Source organism: Symsagittifera roscoffensis, chromosome 3 (genome assembly GCF_963678635.1).
Source record: "Symsagittifera roscoffensis chromosome 3, txSymRosc1.1, whole genome shotgun sequence".
NCBI classification, from domain to species: Eukaryota; Metazoa; Xenacoelomorpha; order Acoela; family Convolutidae; genus Symsagittifera; species Symsagittifera roscoffensis.
This window is the reverse complement of record NC_087064.1, coordinates 71384599-71405395: the sequence shown is the minus strand read 5'-3', so window position 1 is coordinate 71405395 and position 20797 is coordinate 71384599. Positions and strand designations below refer to the sequence as shown.

The 20797-nt window shown below is 35.5% G+C and overlaps 1 protein-coding gene across 2 annotated transcripts in view; it reads left to right on the top strand.

The window, feature by feature from the left end:
- Positions 1 to 20578, top strand: part of LOC134842694 (unconventional myosin-XV-like) — a 144144-nt gene extending 123566 nt beyond the window's left edge. For both annotated transcript variants that reach the window (XM_063859147.1, XM_063859146.1), the window contains 5 exons: positions 12376 to 12521; positions 13716 to 13864; positions 16900 to 17021; positions 17477 to 17611; positions 20208 to 20578. In XM_063859147.1, coding sequence (XP_063715217.1) covers positions 12376 to 12521; positions 13716 to 13864; positions 16900 to 17021; positions 17477 to 17611; positions 20208 to 20273 — 618 coding nt within the window. In that variant the 3' untranslated portion in view covers positions 20274 to 20578. The remainder of the gene's footprint in view (positions 1 to 12375; positions 12522 to 13715; positions 13865 to 16899; positions 17022 to 17476; positions 17612 to 20207) is intronic.
- Positions 20579 to 20797: the final 219 nt, after the last annotated feature.

Genomic DNA, 20797 nt, shown 5'->3' with positions numbered 1-20797 from the left:
TATAAATTCGTTTTTTTTTTCAATTCATTCTTATTAACAACAAAAAATTTTTTCTGCAAGTTTATGTGAACCGCGAAAAGTTTCATATCAAGTCCTTCGAAATATTAAGGCATGGCCGTTTGGTTTAAGGGGCAATAGCTAACCCGGCGTTGCTCGTCGCTACGCTCCTCGGGAACGCCTCCCGCTTGTGTAGTAACATTTTTTTTTTGATATACAAGAGCGAAAGAAAACCAATATTTAAAACTTGAATTTCTTCTCCATGATAAATTTCACAAACAAAGTGTTTGAATCAATTTCCATACAACCATACCCACTTAAAATTATGTCAATTATTTTAGAAAACTCAGCAGCGTTTTCACCATTCAAAATATTAGTAAAACGTTCAATTGTTACATTAGTAATCAGGTCAGTTTGAGTTTGAACAGATTTAGTCTGCGAGCCGAAGCAAACTTGAGGCAATCGTCTTCGAACTGGAACACCACTAACATCTAAGTTGTTGATGGAGTTATAATTCACAGCTATTTTCAGTTTTTCCATCCGAGGGCCAGACAATTCATAGTTGGAGCAACCCAAAATTAAATATTTGAATGTAGAGAGAAGACAAGGAACAACGAAGGCTTTTGAAGTCATCTTGTTAAGTAAATCGGTAGACTCTTTCGTAAATTCGACCAGCACATGATAATGTTTTTCGTTGTCAATCGAATGGTTGCAAAAATCTAATTTATTCGAATGGGAGGATACTGCAAAATTTGCTTTTGAAGCGAAGCCCGAAAAGTTGGGTTCATGATTCAGGATGAAAAATTTGTAATTTTTACGGAACTGTTTGAAATAATCAGGGGATTGCTCATACATTGCTTCAACCATTGCTTTGAAGTTTCAATAGAATAACGAGTTGATAATGTTACACAACCCGACAGTTATCATCGTTTTCACTTTCGCATTCCTTTTCAGAGCATGAAGATTTTTTAGATTTGTTTCGCTTTTTTCTAAGTTTTTCAGTCACGTCGCAGCTTTTTGCTTTCGTCATCCTTTTAATTTTTGTGTAATTGTCCGCCAAGGACTCGAATTCACCAGTTGACAAAGTTATTCCTTGTCGATACTTGAAAGTTCCTTCTTCGTCTTTTTTGTACAATTTGATAGTTATGTAAGTACCGGTCTGTGCGAATGTTTTTGCACCGACTCTAACTAAACGTTTATCATTCGAAGATATATCCCTAAAATCATCGAAATAGTCTACATCCGTGTCAAGAGAAGCGTACATTATAGATGAATAACAACCAACTGGTTTTTAGTGTGGAACGTTGAAGAATGACTGATCACAGTATACGAGACAGATCATGCGCTCCCAAAGTAAAAATTTAGGTGATAAAGTTTACGAGCGCCCTAAGCCATATTGGTAAGACTTAATCACCAAGGATATAATTTCTTTAACGATAAACCTCTTTTTATATGGGTATTTAGTTACTTTTTCCCCCGGCTATACTCTAAAAATCTTCTAGTGTTATTTATTGTGACGGTTATTTTAATGACTGTTATGAATCATGGTAATGAATTTCTAACAGCATAACAATGATTGTCTGGCAAACTATCATGAAAATTTGATTTTGAGTGCTTTCGCCCGTAGCCACTATAATAAAGCTGTCACATAAATCTAAAAAATCGGGTTTTCACATTCATTCCTAACATGACCTCAGGCGTCATGCTTAAAAGAATGAATAAAATTTGATAGCCTCGCCTAAAAAGTTATTAGCTTTGACCTAATTGAACTATGCCACCCCTTTCCTGATCTCATTCTCATTAATAAACTTTTCATACTTTTCATTCTCTCAATTTCATTTTGGTAGTTCAGTCATTTCATTTTAACAAAACTTTAAACCTCTTCAAGTCATGACTAGTCCTTTACAAATAATCTCAGTGTCTGATCGAGAAAGAACAATTATCTACCAAACATACACGAGAGAGTCGATTGCAGTCATCCATCAACAGAAAGAGAGAGTCTCTCCGTCTACAGCAAGTCCGTTCAATGACTTGGCTCCCCGAAAAAACGACGAGAATCAAAACGAGGAATGGACTACAAAAAGTCATATCATGCTACCGAACTACCTCCTTGATCACATCGATCTACTTAGACAGAATCGAAAACGAATGTACGAGAGTTGCACTATTCACGAGAGCTATCCGGCATTAGAAAAGACGGAGATAAACGACACAACCTCGCTCGAGCAGTCTCCAAGAAAAATTCTCTTCGCGTATGACTGCGAGTCAATGCCGTTGTATGAAAATCAGGAGGGATGTATTCGTGACTATGCAGAGCGCGAAGCGTACTGGGATATTCCGACAGCAATGTCTCCCGAGTCGTTTGTTAGGGGAGCAGTTTCAACTCCAGAACAATCAACTTCCTATTCGGATGCTCGGGTTTCATCTAGTGCGGAGACAATTGATCTAGTCACCCCAGATCTCATTCAAGGCACTCCTCCAAATGCAGCTTGCTATGCGCCAAAAAAGAGAAAACTACAGTTTCGAGGTTTCTAATAACTTAAACAAAAAACTTTCCTTTGTTTCAAATATTATTCCAAGGTTTTATATTTTCATTTTTGTTTGATTTGACTTCTAAGCTGTTTTAACATTACTGTGTGTATATTTTTTGTCTCAGTTTTTATTTTGCTTAATAGATCAATTAAAGTTTGCCCCGTAAAGTTTTCAGCAAAATCTTAGAGAAAAACTAGAAAAAAAATCACAAATCGAGAATAATTTTACGCTAAAATTGTTGTTTGAGAAAGAATGAGAGAGAGAGAGAGAGAGAGATAAATACACTTGCTCAGTAGTGAACCCCATTTGGAATATCCTTTTCGGGATATTGCTTTCTTTTCAAAAGAAAGATAAATATGGAAGGGTCCAACATTTTCTTGTTGGTAGTCCAACCATATTTATTTGGCTTTTTTATCAAACACTCTCTGTCCTCTCTCTCATCATACTTTGTGCCCGGTGGGGTTAGCCAGGTCTTACGCAAAGTAACAGAGAGTGTTTTAAGCCATAAATCTGCATTATATTACATTCATATACATGTTTTGGGTGTAAAACGGACAATTTTTTGGTAAAAATGTGAAAAAAAAAAAAATTATGTTTTTTTTTCGAAAAATGAACATGACCCTTAACCCTGCTCAGAAATTCATGGCAAATTGATTGAGGGTAGTTTCAATGGATTTGGAGAGAAAAAAAATTTTCCCAATTTTTTTTTCAATATTTTCACAAAAATCAGATTTTCTCAAAAAATCACAACTTTTTAAGCGTCTACTCTCATTGATTGGGCTATAAATGTTTTTTTTTAAATTCTACGCTTGTCCTAATTACGTATCAGATAGCTCCTAAAAATTTCAAACCACATTCACTTGAATTTAAAACGTGAACGAATATTTCAAGCTAAAAATGAAGGAAAAAAGAAGTTAAAAAATTATGTTTTTTAAATTTCGAACTTGACCAGTAGAACTGTGCTCGAGGTCCCACAAAACTTACTAGTTTTTTTGTTGATAGATTTAAAAGATACTTTTTTAAACATTACTTTTTCTTTTTTCACAACATAAAAAGTTTGAGGTTTTCGTTTATTTTGAAAAAAAAAAAATTCACTTGAAATTACAGAACGGGAGGCGTTCCCGAGGAGCGTAGCGACGAGCAACGCCGGGTTAGCTATTGCCCCTTAAACCAAACGGCCATCCCTTAATATTTCGAAGGACATGATATGAAATGTTTCACGGGACACTGAATGACATGAAGGAAACTTTGATTCCGATATCTTTTACACATTCAAATGACAATCTATGCTTATCATGCATCGGTAACTATCAAGGTGTCGAATTTGCAAAATTTTCATTTTTTAAGTTTACTATTTTATTTCAACTTAATTAGTTAGTTGAGGGCTTTACTTTCTGAATACTTTTATCTCATGTTTCTACTTTTTATTATACCTATTTACGCAAACCAAGAACTGGGCTTGAAATCATTAGGAAATTACTGTTTCACGGTTAAAATTAGTCAGAAAAAGTTTTAGGCTCTATCTGAATCATTCTAAGCTTTAAATTTTGTAATTTAGTGCTGAAATGTTAATTGAAAGTCTAAACCAGTCCCCTAAAAAAAGCCAAAACTTTATCGCTAACCCTTAAAATTAACAGCAAAAGTTTGAGGCTGTAAATGAATCAGTTTTTAGTATACAAAACCCCTGCACTTGAGCAGAGTGATGAGACATATAGAGCTTAAAGCTAGAATAAACCCTGTTTTTGGAAAGGAAAGTACTTATTACCGAGACGGCGAAGTATAACTCTCGTTAATGGCTTCTACTTGCCCTTACCCGCAAAGTTTTTTGGTGCTAGTCACTTCTCGCTTTTGCTTTTTCATAACCAGTTCTACTTCTTGAAATTTTCCTGAATTACTTCAGTAACTTCAACAAACAATGCCGAACTCTACTTCTATCGCGACACCTGTTCCTTGCCAGCAGTGCGGAAAAATACTGAGCTCTAAAAGGAACTTGAGAAGACATGAGCAAAAAGTTCACAAGATCCTTCCTCCCCCTCCTCACCAAACTGTTTGCGATGAGTGTCTCGAGTCATTCGAGAGTTTGTCGGAAGCCCGAGAGCACGTCGAGCTGGTACATGACATGACTTCGAATAGTCATTGTATCTATTGCCATACAATATTTCTCACCGCGGAAAGCTATGGACAACACTTGCTGAAGAAGCACGCATTGCCAGTTTGGGACGGCATTGAGACGACGTCTTCCGCTGCCCCAACGGAAAGCGCGTTCAGAGGCAAATTGCGTCGATACGATCTCAAAGTTGGTGAAAAAGAAATGGATTTGCTTCAAGTCATGATGCAAAACAAGGAGGAAATAGATGCTCTTATACTGGAAAGGGTCAAAGAGGGTCCGAACAAGGTGCAATTCCACGTGGAAGTGGGAATGATCAAAATTCCCACTGTGCAAGACGGGGACAGTGGAAACTTCGAAAGGACCATGCTGTTTCTGAACACTAAGACATTGACAGTGTACTTCGAGGGAATAGCTGGGGTTCAATTCTTGGAACTGATTGAACATATGGTCAACCAAGTCAATTCGTTCTCTTCTCATGGTAGCGGATGGATTATTGACAGAATTGAAAAATTGCAAATCAGTTTCGCGGCCTTCTCACCAATAAGAGCAGGATCCTACCTCGAGCTACCTGATGCACTCAGCGCAGCATCTACTCTGCTCACAAATATCAACACTAAAGATGATGACCGTTGCTTTCTCTACTGCTTTGTTGCCGCATATCACAATGTGAATGAGCCGGCCCTCTACCCCACATCTAGACGGTGGCTGGAGAAAAACAAAGTCTCAACCTACAATCTCGACAAAGAAGGAATTGTGAAAATCAATGGGGAATACGAAATGCCAATGGGTCTGATGGATATGGACAGATTTGAAAAGTTGAACAATTGTCAAATCAACGTCTTCCGGTAAGCAAATTCTAATTGCCTTCTAAAAATTTTAAAATTCCTTCAATAATGTTCTTCACCTATTCAAACACCCTTTTTATTTCATTTCAAACCTAGGTATAAAAATTATTTTTCTGTTCAGGTACAACGATGGCGAATTGTTTCCCATAAGAGTATCGAGCAGATTCACTACTAGCCTGATTGTGGACTTGTTGCTGCTGACAGATGGATCAAAATATCACTATGTGTTGATAAGTGATCTCCAGAAACTGGTCGAGTACGTGCGGCACAAAGTGCACCGATTTCAATCTGAGATTTGTCGCAAATGTTTCCACACATGCGCTTCATTCGAAACTCTGAGAAGACATCAAGAACTGTGCTACCAAGACGAAGATGTCGTCATAACAATGCCCAAGCCGGGAAAAGATGACCACAAGTTCAAAAACTTAACAGCTCGTTGGTACGTACCCAGAGTAATCTACTTTGATTTGGAGTCACTGCTCTTACCAGTATACGGACCGCAACCTGATCCGCGAAAATCTAGCACGCAAACAATTGAAATCCATCAACCGTGCGGCTACGCGTTAGCAGTAATCGAATTTGGGAAAAAAGACCTGTTAAAGTTTGAGCTTAAAAGAGGACCGAATGTGATGGAAGAGCTAATTAGCTCCCTTGAATCGTTAGCGAGACAAATTTACGTAGAAAAAATGAAATATTACACTTTCACTGGTATAACAGACCAGGAACGGGAAGATGCTACAATTTGTTGGATATGCGAGAATGATTTTTCCGACAATGATCAAGTGGTACTTGATCATTGCCATTACACCAACAAGTTTCTGGGTTGGGCACACAATGAGTGTAACGTTAATAGAAAAACAACAAATTACATTCCAGTGGTAGCTCATAATTTGTCAAATTATGATTTACACTTTATAATCAAAGCGCTGGCAAAAAGCGATTCGGAAAACACTTTTTCCGTAATACCCGCATCTGAAGAAAAATATATATCCTTGACAATCTCAGTCTACATAAAAACGTACACGGACAAAAACGGAAAAATCAAAAAACTCTACAAAAATCTGAGATTCATCGATTCGTATAGGTTCATGCTAGCATCGTTAGCAAAACTTGTCGATAATTTGCCCAACGAAAAGTTTTTTCTGCTGGAGAACTATTTTGAAAAACTCGGCCACTCACGTGAAAAAGTCAGTCTGTTGAAACAGAAAGGGCATTACCCCTACTCATACTTCAACTCATTCGAAAAATTCCGAGAAACTCGCCTTCCCCCACGAGCAATGTGGAAAAATAGTCTAACAGGAGGGGATGTGAGTGTTTCAAGAAGCGAGTACAATCATGCCCTTAAAGTTTTCACCGAACTGAAGTGTGGCTCACTTGGTGATTACCACGACTTGTACTTGACTACAGATGTGCTATTGCTTGCTTCCGTTTTCGAAGCTTTTCGTGAAGTTTGCTATCAAACATACGGGCTGGATTGCGCCTGTTACTTCACAACAAGTAACCTTTCCGGGGACGCCTTTCTAAAAGTTTGTAAGCCCGAACTGAAACTCTTAACGGACCGTGAACATCTAGACCTTGTGCAGCGAATGATACGAGGAGGCATGTCGTCGGTTTACGCGCGCCGATTTTACAAAGCAAACAATAAATACCTCGACGATTTTTCGCCCTCAGAACCATCAAGCTACATCCTCAATATTGATGCAAACAATTTGTACGGGGGGATAATGAAACACTGCCCTTTGCCCTTAAACGATTTTTCAATAGTTGAAAAAAGTCTGGCAGACATACTGCTCACCAGCGAAACCTTAGAGTGGGGTTATATAGTTGAAGTCAATTTAACCATACCCGAAGAGCTTCACGACTTCTTTGCTGATTACCCCCTTGCCCCCTCTCGTGAAGTAGTGGACATCGGTGCAATGAGCAACGAGCAAGTCGACATGTTGGGAAAATTGGGAATCACCACACTGCCAAAAGTGCCAAAGCTTCTACAGACCTTGCATCCTAAAGAAGGTTATGTTTTGCACTACCTTACCCTAAAATTGTACCATGAGCTGGGAATGAAAATAACTCACCTCGGAAAAGTTCTTCAGTTCCGCCAAAGTCACTGGATGGCACCCTTTGTCGACCTCAACACCCGCCTACGAAAAGCCGCGGTAAATAAATTCCAGGAGAACTTCTACAAGCTAATTGTTAATTCAGCTTTCGGTAAGACAATGGAGTCTAAGTTAGGAAGAAAGAAGCTGGAGATTGTAAGGAATGAGAGAGAACTTTTACAAAAAACAGCTCTGAGCACAATGAAAAGCTTTCAAATCATTGACGATCAATTAGCCACAATTAGCTTTTCAGTAACAAAAATATTGTGGGATAAACCTATGATAGTTGGTGCGACCATCCTAGACCTCGCCAAGCGTTTAATGTTTCAGTTTCATTATCAAAAAATGAAACCAAATCTAAACTTGGAACTCCTATACTCCGACACGGATAGTTTTATTTACGCTATAAAAACTGATGACGTTTACCGAGACTTGGAGAAAATAAAAGCTGATTTCGACTTTTCAAATTACGATAAGGACCATTTCTTGTTCGAGGATACCAACAAGAAAGTTGTGCTGAAGTTCAAAGACGAGACTGGTGGGAAGCCGATCAGAGAATTCATCGCCCTAAAACCGAAACTATATTCGGTCGTCCTTAATGGTAAATAAAATTTAAGCCACCCTTCCACTCCCCATTCCTACCTTTTACAGAACAAAAATACCACCACCAACCTACCTACACCCCTTAATTTGTTGCATTAAACTATGGGCATTTAGCTGATTTAGGCAACATTATACAATGTTGCCTAAACGTTGATTTATCTGACAACATATTCCCTCTTTTTTCCTCTTTTTTAATCATAATTTAGAGTCTTCTGCTCTTTTTTGGTAAAATGAATCAAATTTTGTTCGGTATAAATTAAGTTGCTGAAGTGAAATGAAGCTATCCCCAACGTTGTAGAAAAGAATAATAATTTTGCTTCTGTTTAGAAGGCACTCAAAAATTGAGTGCCAAAGGAATTAAACGGAGTGCACAGAGAGAACTGGTCCACCAAACCTTCAGGGACACATTATTCACTGGAAAAACAATGAGAGTGTACAACTATAATATAGTTTCGAAAGGTCACACCAATATGACAGTGAAACAAAACAAACTTGCATTATCACCATTCGACTCAAAACGTTTTCTACTTTTCGACGGAATTTCGACAGTGCCCTTTGGCCATAAAGCCGCTGAAGAAAATGCTTTTCTAGAAGACATTTACATGGACACCGAGTGGGCCAACTCATACAATGAAACTGATAACAGTTCTCCCGATTTTACACTTCCGGATTGGGGATTTTTACAGCGGCCCTACTCAGAAGCAGAGCTGCAAGAAGAAGAAGAAGCTTCTAGTAGCCGAGTCCGTGAACGTCCCCCTATAAAAAACCCATTTATTTTATCTGAAGCTTCAGAAGAACGACCATCTAAAAAACAGCGCAAAGAAAACCAAAACAATAAACATTAAAGTCTGAAACATATATTTTCAGATGATTTTTACTGTTCGTCCTTTTTATACTTCGACTTGTATATGTTTTGGTTTTTACCAATTTACAACTAATAAAATACTCGTATTGAGCTCAATCACTGTTTTAACATAAATAGCTTCAGGCAAATAAACTAGTAGACGCAAACCAAGTGTTAATTCAAACAAATGTGTGAAATCCTTAGGCTTGTTTTGAATAACAAACTTTAATAGCATGACAAATCTTTGACGAAAAGAAAGAAAGCCAGGAAATGATATCCAGATGAAACTAGGACGAAAAAAGAAAAGTTCAGGAATTAGGACGATTAATTTTAATTATCGCGGGAAAAGGGACCGCTTTCAAAGGAATTAGAAGGAATTATTGTATCGCGTCCCGGTTGTTGAGCTCAGCTTAACAAGATCCTAAGGAGGGGGTCTTTTACTTTAGGGGTGGGAACTTGCGATCATTTACAAAATCCTAGGATAGGGGTCCTCCAAAAAATTAAGGACCCCTTTCCTAGGATTTTGCTTTACGTGAGGACCCCCCCTTAGGAAGGACCCCCCCCCCCCCCTTAGGATCCGGGACACGATACAATACTACTGCGGAAGTGTTTGAAATTCGTTTATGGGTTGAATTGGATTTGATGTTTACTTGTCAAAATCATTTCCCAGCCGATTTCAAACAAACTGCGCGCTACAATGAGTTCATGCTAATTAATGTATGAATATTTGTTTTATTACCATAACGATAAGCAAAGGTATTGCTATGGGGTACACGACTTTTTTTAACGTACATAACTGTGTTCACAGCAGTGTCAATTCTAGTAGAAATGGTAAATTTTACCCTCAATAGATGACATGCTCAATTTTATTTTGAAAAATTAGATAAAACTGCTATCATTTACGTTGTAATTAGGTCGAGTCCGTTTCATGCTCAAATTATTTTTTCAAACATATATTTTTTGAAAAAATGATGAATTTTGTTCGAGTTCCTGGTTTTCGTCCTAGTTTGCGTGGGTTCTTCTTCCGTTTGATAAATGTCATTTTTTATCTGGCACGGTTTTTATCGGCTGACTTCCAAAGCATGGGTTATACTATAACTTAAATTTTTGGGCTTATAGCATGGGTTTTTACTAAAACTGAAATTTCTGTAATTTATAAATTTATCAAGTCTGATATTCAATAGTTTGATTTGTTTTTTTTTTAATTTGATTGAACGGTTTTGGCATAAGATATCGGTTTTGAAAAATTATATTGCGTAGTTCGAGGGCAAAATATATGCTAATGATTCTATGTGTTTGAGTTCGGGTGTGTCGTCAAATCTTTATAGCTCAGTGTATCAGTTTTGTGTTTTTATTTCCGCCTTTTCTTGCTTGGCTTAAAAGGTGTCGGCTGTTTTTATATTGACTGAGGCCTTTTGTGGAGTCTTTTGAAAGCTATAAGGTTTCATTTAAATCATTTTTTATTAGCAACGTGTCTGCTTAAGAATCGCCGGCTTTGTAACTGCTTTGTTTGTTCTGTTTTGATTCTAATTTGACTTTCAGTTGTCTTATTTCTTAGTGAGTTTTTTCCGAAAAGGATTTCATTTCAGGATAAAATTAAGACAAGTGTTATTGATCAATGTTTTTTCGATTCTTTCTTATAGAAGTACAAGATTTCTGTTGCTTAATTTGCCAAGCTATGTATCTGTTGTATTGCATGTGATGCGAAGCCTTGGTGCACTTCTGTTTGTAAGTTTTATAACGGTGCATTTAATTGTGTTCGATGATATCGTTAGTTTTTTTTTTCAGCTATTTTTGAGAAAAAAAGTGTTTTCTTATTTATCCATTTGTCGGTCCATCTGCGTATTCATTCATTTTCCATCGCAAGTGGTCCGAAGCTCTTTTTTTGCCTCTATTTAGAAGAGAGAGATTTGAAAGACCGATCACGTTGAAGATTAATTTTTGAGCTCTTTGCTTATCTGAAAGTCAAATTTTGATGAGGTTACCTTGACTTTAGCGAGAGCCAATCAGGAAAAAGTAAGACGGTTCTCAATTTTAAATTTTCTTGGTTTTCTGGTTTTTGAGAGTCGATGAATGTAGTTCAGATTCTTGTATATGTTATGTCGTGATTACTTTGTTTTTCAGGAATAGTCTTAAATTTTGTTCACGCTCAAATTTTACTTTTCGCGGTTTGATTTTTGAATTTTATTCAAGTTTAGTTCTTTTTTTGTTGATTTGAAAGCAAACGCCACTATCAAACAGCGAAAGTTTTAAGGTCTCGTAAATTGTGATTGATTTCGAAATTGGGTTAATTTCACCAAAAAACTCAATCATAGAAATTCTAGAAATTCAAAGAGCGTTAAGACCAGCCTTCGAAACTTGAAACAAGTCACTATTTTTTCTGTTTTCTTGCATGCATTGACTCTTTTCCAAGTGTCTGTTGGCTATGTTTTACGTTGAATTTCGAATTTTTGTTTTATTGTATTCGTTGACTCTTTTCCAACTGTGTCTGTTGGCTGTGTTTTTCTCTTTATTCGGCTCCTGTTGTTTTTTTTCCTGCGGTTCTCGACTCTTTCGCAACTGTCGGTTGGCTATGTTTCTGTATTCTAATTAAAACGGTTCGGCTTTTTTGTTTGATGAGCTAAAAAAAAATTTGGTGATATATACAAAAATTGGCAATTTTGAGAACTATTTGAGTAGTGCTAAAGTATTAAATTTGAGATTTATAATGCATAATTTATCTTTTTTTTCAATCAGTTTTACAAGCTTATAAGATATTTGTCGTAACTACGTTACCTTCCAGCTGAATTTTTTTTCCAAATATAAATTTTACACTTCTTTTGCCAAAAAATTTGTTTTGAAATAGATTGTAAATACTGTTCGAACCTGAATCTGCCACCTGTGTAATTTTGTTTTAATGAAAGCAATTTTTTTTCGGCTCAATGTTTGTCTGCTCAAGAGTTTCGTCGTTTTTACTGCGTTGTAAGTTTTAATTTGGTGCTAATTTTGGTATTGTTTAGTCTAGTTTTTTGAAAGTAACTTTAAGACAAAATCAATACTAAGTTTGGCAAAAAAATTCTAAGTCTTCATCTTTTTCTGTCGCGTAGTTTGTGTTTGTGTTGTATCACAAGTGGCACGAAGCTTTGATTCGCCTCTGTTTTGATCTCGATTTTTGGGTCGCCAAAATTTTTCAGCATTTCATTTTTTTGAGCTTTGTTTCGATTGGTTCATCCTACAAACTTTTTTTCCATGCCTTACCTTGAAATATCAGCTTCTCTGAAGCAATAGTTTCAGCGTTGCATGCTCTGTCTAAATAGCCGACCGAGTTTGAGAGAGGTTCTTTTTGATGGTCATTTCTGTCTTTCTGTTTAGACGATCATTGCGTACAAAGAGGGAGACCTGATCACGGCCAACCGGGACAGACCTCTTTCGGAGGAGAAGTTCAACCTCATTTGCAAACTGGTGGCCATCGATGTCAAGCTGTCTGCCCCTGATTTGGAAATCAAGCAAATCGAACCGTAAGATTCTCAAACTAAAGAAAAACATGAAAGCCCACCACATTTTTTGCAATGTATAGATGTGAATTTGAAATCTACATTCATGTTTATACTATCTGCAGATTTTTAAGCTCAATTTTGACAATGAAAAGAATTCTGAAAAGAATATTTTTTTTCGGCTTCCTTAAGCTCATTAATAATTTCAATTTAGCCGATTGGCTAAGTTTCCTGCGTCTAGCTAGTTTCCCTGTTATTATGAGTAAGGAACGTAGTGAAGACTCTTGTATAGGTCTTGCTGATTTTTTTTCAGTAAAAGTCTTAAAAGCCTCTAATAACTACAGATGTGCATTCATACATATTGATGCATTTATGAATGCACTTAGGTATATTTGCAGGGGCGGATCTAGGATTTTCTTGAGGGGGGGGGGGGCAGATTTTAAATAAATGTTTGAAAATTTTGTCGACCTTTTTTTAGGTCGACGATATTATTTTTCCGAGCTCTCCCAAATCACTAAAAAGACCCTGTTTTGGTCAAATTTTCTGCACCGCAGAAACAATTTGAAAAACAGGCCAAAAAAGCGTTTCTAGGCAGTTTTTGGAAAATTTTGACAAAAAAAATCGCGTTTTTGGCGTGCACTCCCCCCTCAAAATTGGTATATTTGGCGCCAAAGGCGCCTTTAGAAAATTTTTGGGGTCCGTCGCCAAATATGGATATCTAAAAATAGTACAAAGGGGTACCCTTTGGTCCGCCCCCTCATAAATCCGCCGCTTTATATATGCACTTTTTGAGTTCAATTGAAATTCATCTGCCGAAAGTTACGTAAATTGCACTCTCACGAACGTGGAAATGAAGCGAAAAAACGTGACCAATTTCTAATTTCGAAAGTGGAATTTAATTTTTAGATTTCTAGCGGAATAAAAAATTTACCTATTAATCCAGTTTTCTGGATGGATTCATGTTATCGAAAAAGCGCCGATCATAAATTGTTCTAGAAATTCGAAGAGCTTAAATGGCATCTATTTTTTTCTTCGATTTTTTTATGTTTACTTGCATTTATTACTCTTTTCCTATCTTAGAATGTTTTCCTATCTTAGAATGGCTATGTTCATATATTGTAAACATCAGTTCTACCTTTGTAGGGGTTGAATTTCTCGGGTTCTGTCAATGGTTAGAAAACGCTTTGCCTGTCGAAGATAGCTGTATTGTATTTTCAGGAGAATCGTGTACAACTTTGTACCCGAATTTCTGCAGCCCTTCTGGAATAATGGAAGCTTCCACCCTAAGCAGTGGGCTAATGAAGTGCAGAAGAATCTGACAGAGTTGCTGAGGTTTGCACCTGACCAGGCCAAGCAGCATTTTGTCGGTTAGTAATATTTGAAAGGATCAGAAGTTTGAGCCCCGAACATGGTTCTTGAAATATTTGCCTTAAATTTAAATATTGTTCAGCGATGTATATTTTAAAGGCAATGATAAATTGCTGATATTTAACGAATTAGTAAATTTGGGCGTTTCTGTCAATCAATTTCTGATAGTTTGGGTTTCGCTTACCTAAAAAAAATAAACGCAAATTGCTTGGCCTTTAAGTATGATTTAAGCATATTTGTAAGTGATTACACCGAAGACTTTAGTCAAGGTGTTATGGTATCGTGTAACGGGTTTTTTTTAATGTTGTCAAGTGTCGACAAATAACGTCCACAGTTATCAATTATCATGTGGGCTGGACTATATCGCGCTATGTCACGTGATTGCGTATGTTTGTTTCTTTATTTGTTCATCTTTATTTATTTAATTATCTGTTCTTCTATTTATTTAATTATGTTTAGTTTGCTTATATTTATTTATAATTTATGTATGTACATATTTATTTTTGTTTATTTTTATCACGTGTTTTGTTTATTTATTTAATTATTCTTTCTTTCATTTAGTTTTGCTTTTATTATTTCTGCGTGTGTATTTATTTAATTTATTTATTTTCATTTATTTATATTATGGGTCTGTTTGTTTGGTTATTTGTTCATATATTTTTTTTCATGTCTATTTAATTATTTGTACATTTCACTTTTGCTTTTATTTATTTCAAATCGTTCAAATGTACCTTGTTATATTTTTGATTGACTAGCAGTAGATGAGTTCTTTGTGATAATTTTCTTTGAATCTTTTTTGAAATTTACCATTACTGCATTTTATTCATTCTCTTAGAGGGTCACAGTTGACAATGCAGGTCACGTCGAAGAGTACGAGCATTTTGGACTACGTGTTTTAAGAATTTACAATCTGTTTTAATGTACGACCAATAAATTTTACACCTTATTTCTTAAAAAAAAACATTTTCAATTCTTCCCTTGCCATTCTGAACAGGTGGTTACAAAGTTTTAGCTAGTCACTGTATGATTTTCTGCCAGCAGCTCAACTGGTCTGTGTATACTTGTATTAGGTACACAGTTTTTTTTCAACTGCTGTGTATACTTGTATTAGGTACACTGTAGTTTCAATCAATTGATCTGTGTATACTTGTATTAGGTACACAGTTATTCTATTTCAACTTTTGTGTATACTTGTATTAGGTACACTGTAGTTTCAATCAACTGGTCTGTGTATACTTGTATTAGGTACAGTTTTTTTTCAACTGCTGTGTATACTTGTATTAGGTACACTGTAGTTTCAATCAACTGATCTGTGTATACTTGTATTAGGTACACAGTTATTCTATTTCAACTTTTGTGTATACTTGTATTAGGTACACTGTAGTTTCAATCAACTGGTCTGTGTATACTTGTATTAGGTACACAGTTTTTTTTCAACTGCTGTGTATACTTGTATTAGGTACACTGTAGTTTCAATCAACTGATCTGTGTATACTTGTATTAGGTACACAGTTTTTCTATTTCAACTGCTGTGTATACTTGTATTAGGTACACTATAGTTTCAATCAACTGGTCTGTGTATACTTGTATTAGGTACACAGTTTTTTTTCAACTGCTGTGTATACTTCTATTAGGTACACTGTAGTTTCAATCAACTGGTCTGTGTATACTTGTATTAGGTACACAGTTTTTCTATTTCAACTGCTGTGTATACTTGTATTAGGTACACTGTAGTTTCAATCAACTGATCGTGTATACTTGTATTAGGTACACAGTTTCTTTAGTTTAACTGATCTGTGTATACTTGTAATAGGTACACTGTAGTTTCAATTAACTGGTCTGTGTATACTTGTATTAGGTGTAAAACAGGAGGCGTTTTGCTACACATACAAACACAATCTTTTGTATTTTATTATAGCTATAGAAATTTATCTACAATGCGTAAGTACGACATTTAGTTCTACGATTGTTATTTCAGGTCCTTTGTCAATATTTCAGGCTCTTTGTCAATATAGCAAAATTTTGGTGTATATATGTGTTAGTAAGATTTTTAGTTCTACAACGTTTATTCAGGCTCTTTGTCGATATAGCAAAATATTGGTGTATACATGTGTTAGTACGATTTTAGCTCAAGAATTGTTATTTCAGGCTCTTCGTCAATATAGCAATATTTTAGCGTGTACATGTGTTATTACCATTTTTAGTTCTCGAACTGTTATTTTATGATCTATGTCAATATATCAAAATTTTAGTGTATACATGTGTTATTACGATTTTTAGTTCTCGAACTGTTATTTCATGATCTTTGTCAATATATCAAAATTTTATTGTATACATGTGTTAGTACCATTTTTAGTTCTCGAACTGTTATTCCATGATCTTTGTCAATATAGCAAAATTTTGGTGTATACATGTGTTAGAACGATTTTTAGCTCTAGAACTGTTATTCCATGATCTTTGTCAATATAGCAAAAATTTGACGTATACATGTGTTAGTACGATTTTTAGCTCTCGAACTGTTATTTCATGATCTTTGCCAATATAGCAAAAATTTGGTGTATACATGTGTTCGTACGATTTTTAGCTCACGAACTGTTATTTCAGGCTCTTTGTCAATATAGTAAAATTTTGGTGTATACATGTGTTAGTACGTTTTTTAGTTCTAGAAGTGTTATTTTATGATCTTCGTTGATATATCAAAAATTTAACCTATACATGTGTTAGTACGATTTTTAGTTCTAGAACTGTTATTTCAGGCTCTTTCTCGATATAGCAAAATTTTGGTGTATACATGTATTAGTACGATTTTTTGTTCTAGAACTGTTATTCTTCAATTATTAGTTGTTTGGTTTTTGCTTCAGTTTCTATGCCTTCGGTGTATTGCGCGTAGCGCCTATGTTATAAATTGTGTTCAAATGTGAAAATTCAGATTTTCATTTTTCTCTGTAAGCGCTTTCTTGACATTTTTTACCAAGGTATGGTGGCTTTTTTAAAATCAAGTGCAAATTGATCTTAACTGTTGCTGTTTGTACAGAACTGGTGTCTAACCTGGCGTTGTTTGGAGCTGCAATCTACCCGACTATCGCGACTGAGAATAATCGAGTTGCATTTGTTGCGGTCACAAAAGCCGGCATCAGTTGTCTCAACAAATCCAAGGTCAGTCGTTTGGCTCAACTATAATTTAGCACTCAATTTTGATAAAATAACCAGTTGGTTTTATGATCAGACTGAAATATTATATAAATGGGTTTACAATTTGACTAGTTACCAGATCCTTCTAAAAAAACTTTACATCAGTCTGAATGAACATATAGGTCTTCTGGAAGGGAGAAACAGGAATATATGAGCCGTTCCTTTAATCGTAGCAAACCTCTGTTAATACCTCTGCGAAGATCCACAAGTAATTTTAGGTTAATTTTGCGCTGTATCTATCTCTTGGTTTATTAGTTTTTCAACATTACTTGTTAGTTTAATATTTTTTTGTATACTGAACAAGAGAATTTGGAATAGAAAGAATTTGTTTAATTGAAAGAAGTTAAGGAAACTTGAAAGTTGGAAATTGAATAAGAACCGTAAGCTGTCTGGCTATGTTACTTTTTTATTTTCTGTAGGGCATTCCTGTGAATTTCATTGGGATGGAGAATATCCTGGACGTGCAGCCGATCAAAGACAAGTACAAGCAGTGCCTGATTGTCAAGCACGGCAACTTCATGCACCCATCCACTGACCGCATCAACTGCTCATACGTGAGTCATATTATTCGTTCTTCGGTTAATTGAGGTTTATCTAGTGTGAAAAGTGCAGATATAGATTTTCCGGATAAAATGAAAGCTACTTTAAAGTTGGCGCTGCGTGAAAAAAAAACGCCCCAGGACATAGTTCTCTAGATCCGTGGCTCTTTTAAGGTGACAATCATGTTGTCCTGATAATTTATGCCAGAACTGTTTTTTTTCACGCAAAATCGTGTAAGTCAAACAACACCTTTATCTATTTGAAGCTTGATTTCCATCAACTCCTGCTGTTCAAAAAATTGAAGACACTTATAAAAATCTGGTGGTTTTTGGCTGTTGTTTTTTCCAGATAAATTTGTTCATGCTCAAGTTGATCTTTCGCGGTTTGACTGCGAACTCTTTCAAGTGGAATTCTATTTCATTTACTAAAAGGACGGCGAATAGCGCTGATTATCATTTCGTTTCGAATGTGGATTTTAATTTTTTGTTTTATCAGTGGCCTTAAAAAATTTCCAATTGACTCAATTTTCTCGAATTTTAATGAAAAAAAAAAACGTCAATCTAAAAAGGTTTTGAAAATTGAAAGAGCTTCTACCCGATGGTTTTTCGAAATTCAAAAGTTGAAAAAATATTTGAATAAGTCTATTTTTCCCCCCGGTTTTTTGAGTTCATGGACACTTTTTTCCAACTTTCTGATAGCCTTGAACGCTCTGAATTGCGGCAAGGTAATGAAAAGTCGATGAATTTAATTCAGATTTTTATTACATATGCGTAGTGTATTATTACATGAATTTTTTTTCTAATACAAGCGCTCATTTGCTGGCATTTCTGGTATATTTCAATTTAATGATTTAAGTCTATTTCAGCATAGGCAATTTAATTGCATATTTTCTTGATTTATTTCTAGCTAGTGTTAGGTCCTGTTTGAAAACAAAACAAGCTTCATTAAAATGTATGGCACGTTGATTTTTTTTTGCGAAACTTTGAAAAAATTTCTGCCTTTTTTGCAGACATTTCAATTTTTCTGAAAAACTTCTGTACCGTTTTTTAATAAAAGATTTCAATGAACAAATCGGCTGCTCTTCTATGTGCCTGCTTAATTCGCTAGGCTTTCTGATCGCAAGGCGTTCTACTGTCATCGAAAGGGTCAGTAGGGGGATTGAGATTTTTGACCTTTGTTTTGACTTTTTGTTCATTTTCTCAAGTATTAATTGCTTAAATCTGAGATGAGATGATTCATTCAAAAGAACAAATCATTGGGATCTCAACTTTTGAAGCGCGGTTATGTCCCAAATTTGGTAGAAGAAAATCAGGATCTCAAGCAAGCTAATTTTTTGAACTTATTGCCTTATTCTGTGACCTTTTTGCCTTTTTTAAAAAAATTTCATGTTTATTCTCGGAAACTACTATCTAAATCTGATATTAAGTGTTCAGTCTCAAAATTAGGGTGTGAAAATGTTAACTGTGGAAGAGGGTTTTTCCCATGTTTTAGAGGAGAAAAATTCATGGCTGAAAGAAAAGTCAAATTTTTGATTTTTTGGTCGTTTTTTTGGAATATTTTTCATTTTTTTTTTCGAATTCTACCTTGCCTAATCTAAGATAGAATTCAATTAAAAGACCGAGTAGTAGTTTTTTACTTAATAAGCAGCTTATATCCTATTTCAGCAGAGAAATTACTAGGGTTTTGCGTAAAGTCCGTTTTTCTGAAGTTTTGAAAATAAGCATTTCGGTATCAGTACAATATAATGGTTAAAAACATTAAAACAGGACATCCAGCATTAGCTGGGTCACTAATCTGCTTCAAAGTGACTGTGACGCAGATGCAAACTGTGTTCCAATTAGCTTATTTGACTATGATTGTCGAATATGCTTAGTTTCTTCCTTTTTTCGTTCAGAACTTTTTATCACGCCAAACAGAAAAATACGACACCAATTTGATTGTTTTGGGTGTTTTTTTTTATGACTAAGGTCTCAACATTTGTGTTTTTCGCATAGTAACAGGCTATCCTTGTGTTTTTGGTATTTCATTTTTTTCCTTTTTCAGTTTTTGTCTGAATGTTTGTATATATGATATCTTGTCTCCGAAGTGCGTTGTATCTTTCAATTTGGTTATTTGTCGGTGTTTCAGTTGCTCGGAGAACTGCTTTTGGATAGACATAACTTTGCAGTTATGACGAAGTACATCAGCAGCGTCGAGAACCTGAAACAGATCATGAATTTGTTGAAAGACAATTCTCGCAGCATACAGTTAGCGCTAGAGCTCTGTATTGAGAATTCTAACTTTGCCGCATTCTGGTTGATCGAAAAATTGACTAACATAATCTACTTAACAATCTCCTTCCTTACTGAAAGGGGGGGATTGTTAAGTAGATCCACCTATTGATCTGGTTTTGTCTAAATGGTATATTTTTTGTCGGTTTCCTTGCCCTTTTACCTTTTTCCAGCTGTCTGTTGTCTGTGTTTTAAAAGTTCGTTGGTCCTCTTCAAAATACTCGTGTTCGCAAAGCTTTTTGAAATTTGCGCGTCCGAAAAACGTTTAAGCTCCAGCGTTATGTTATTAGCGGGATTAGATGGGCTATATAAAAAACAATGTTTACATAAATTATTTTAGGTTCACGAGGTTGCCAACTTTGTGCTTGGATATCGTCACAGATTGGGACTAACAATCAATAATTAATTCGAAGAGAAAAGAAATAGCGGAATACCACTACTGTATTTCAGCAACTAATAAGCAGCAAATAGTTTTCAAAGATAATCAGATGCTTCCTTACATGTGGGCGTAGTTAGATCACTATCTGTAAATAAGTACACAGATCACGCTAGCTTTATAGTTTTGCAGTTTCTATTCTATACAAATTTGTAATCTATGATCAGCAAACATATCACTTTATGTTGTAGAATTGTCTAATTGTAAATATTTGTAAATTTGATCTAAATGTTTGAAATCATAAATAAGATTGAATTCATCCTTTTACAATTGAATTTGTTGTTATAAAAATGAGCTTGTTTCTCGAAAAGTCGAAGATCTGCAAAAATTGGCTTTTGTGTGCAAAAATTCTTTGCCCACCGATGATTTTATGTTTGAAGTTTTCTTCATTTTACTTAGCTTGAATCACTTTATTTGTCATACACAACCCTGTTAAACAAGTGTTTACAGCATTAATTAAGTCTCAATGATCGAAGTGAAGACTCTTATTTAGG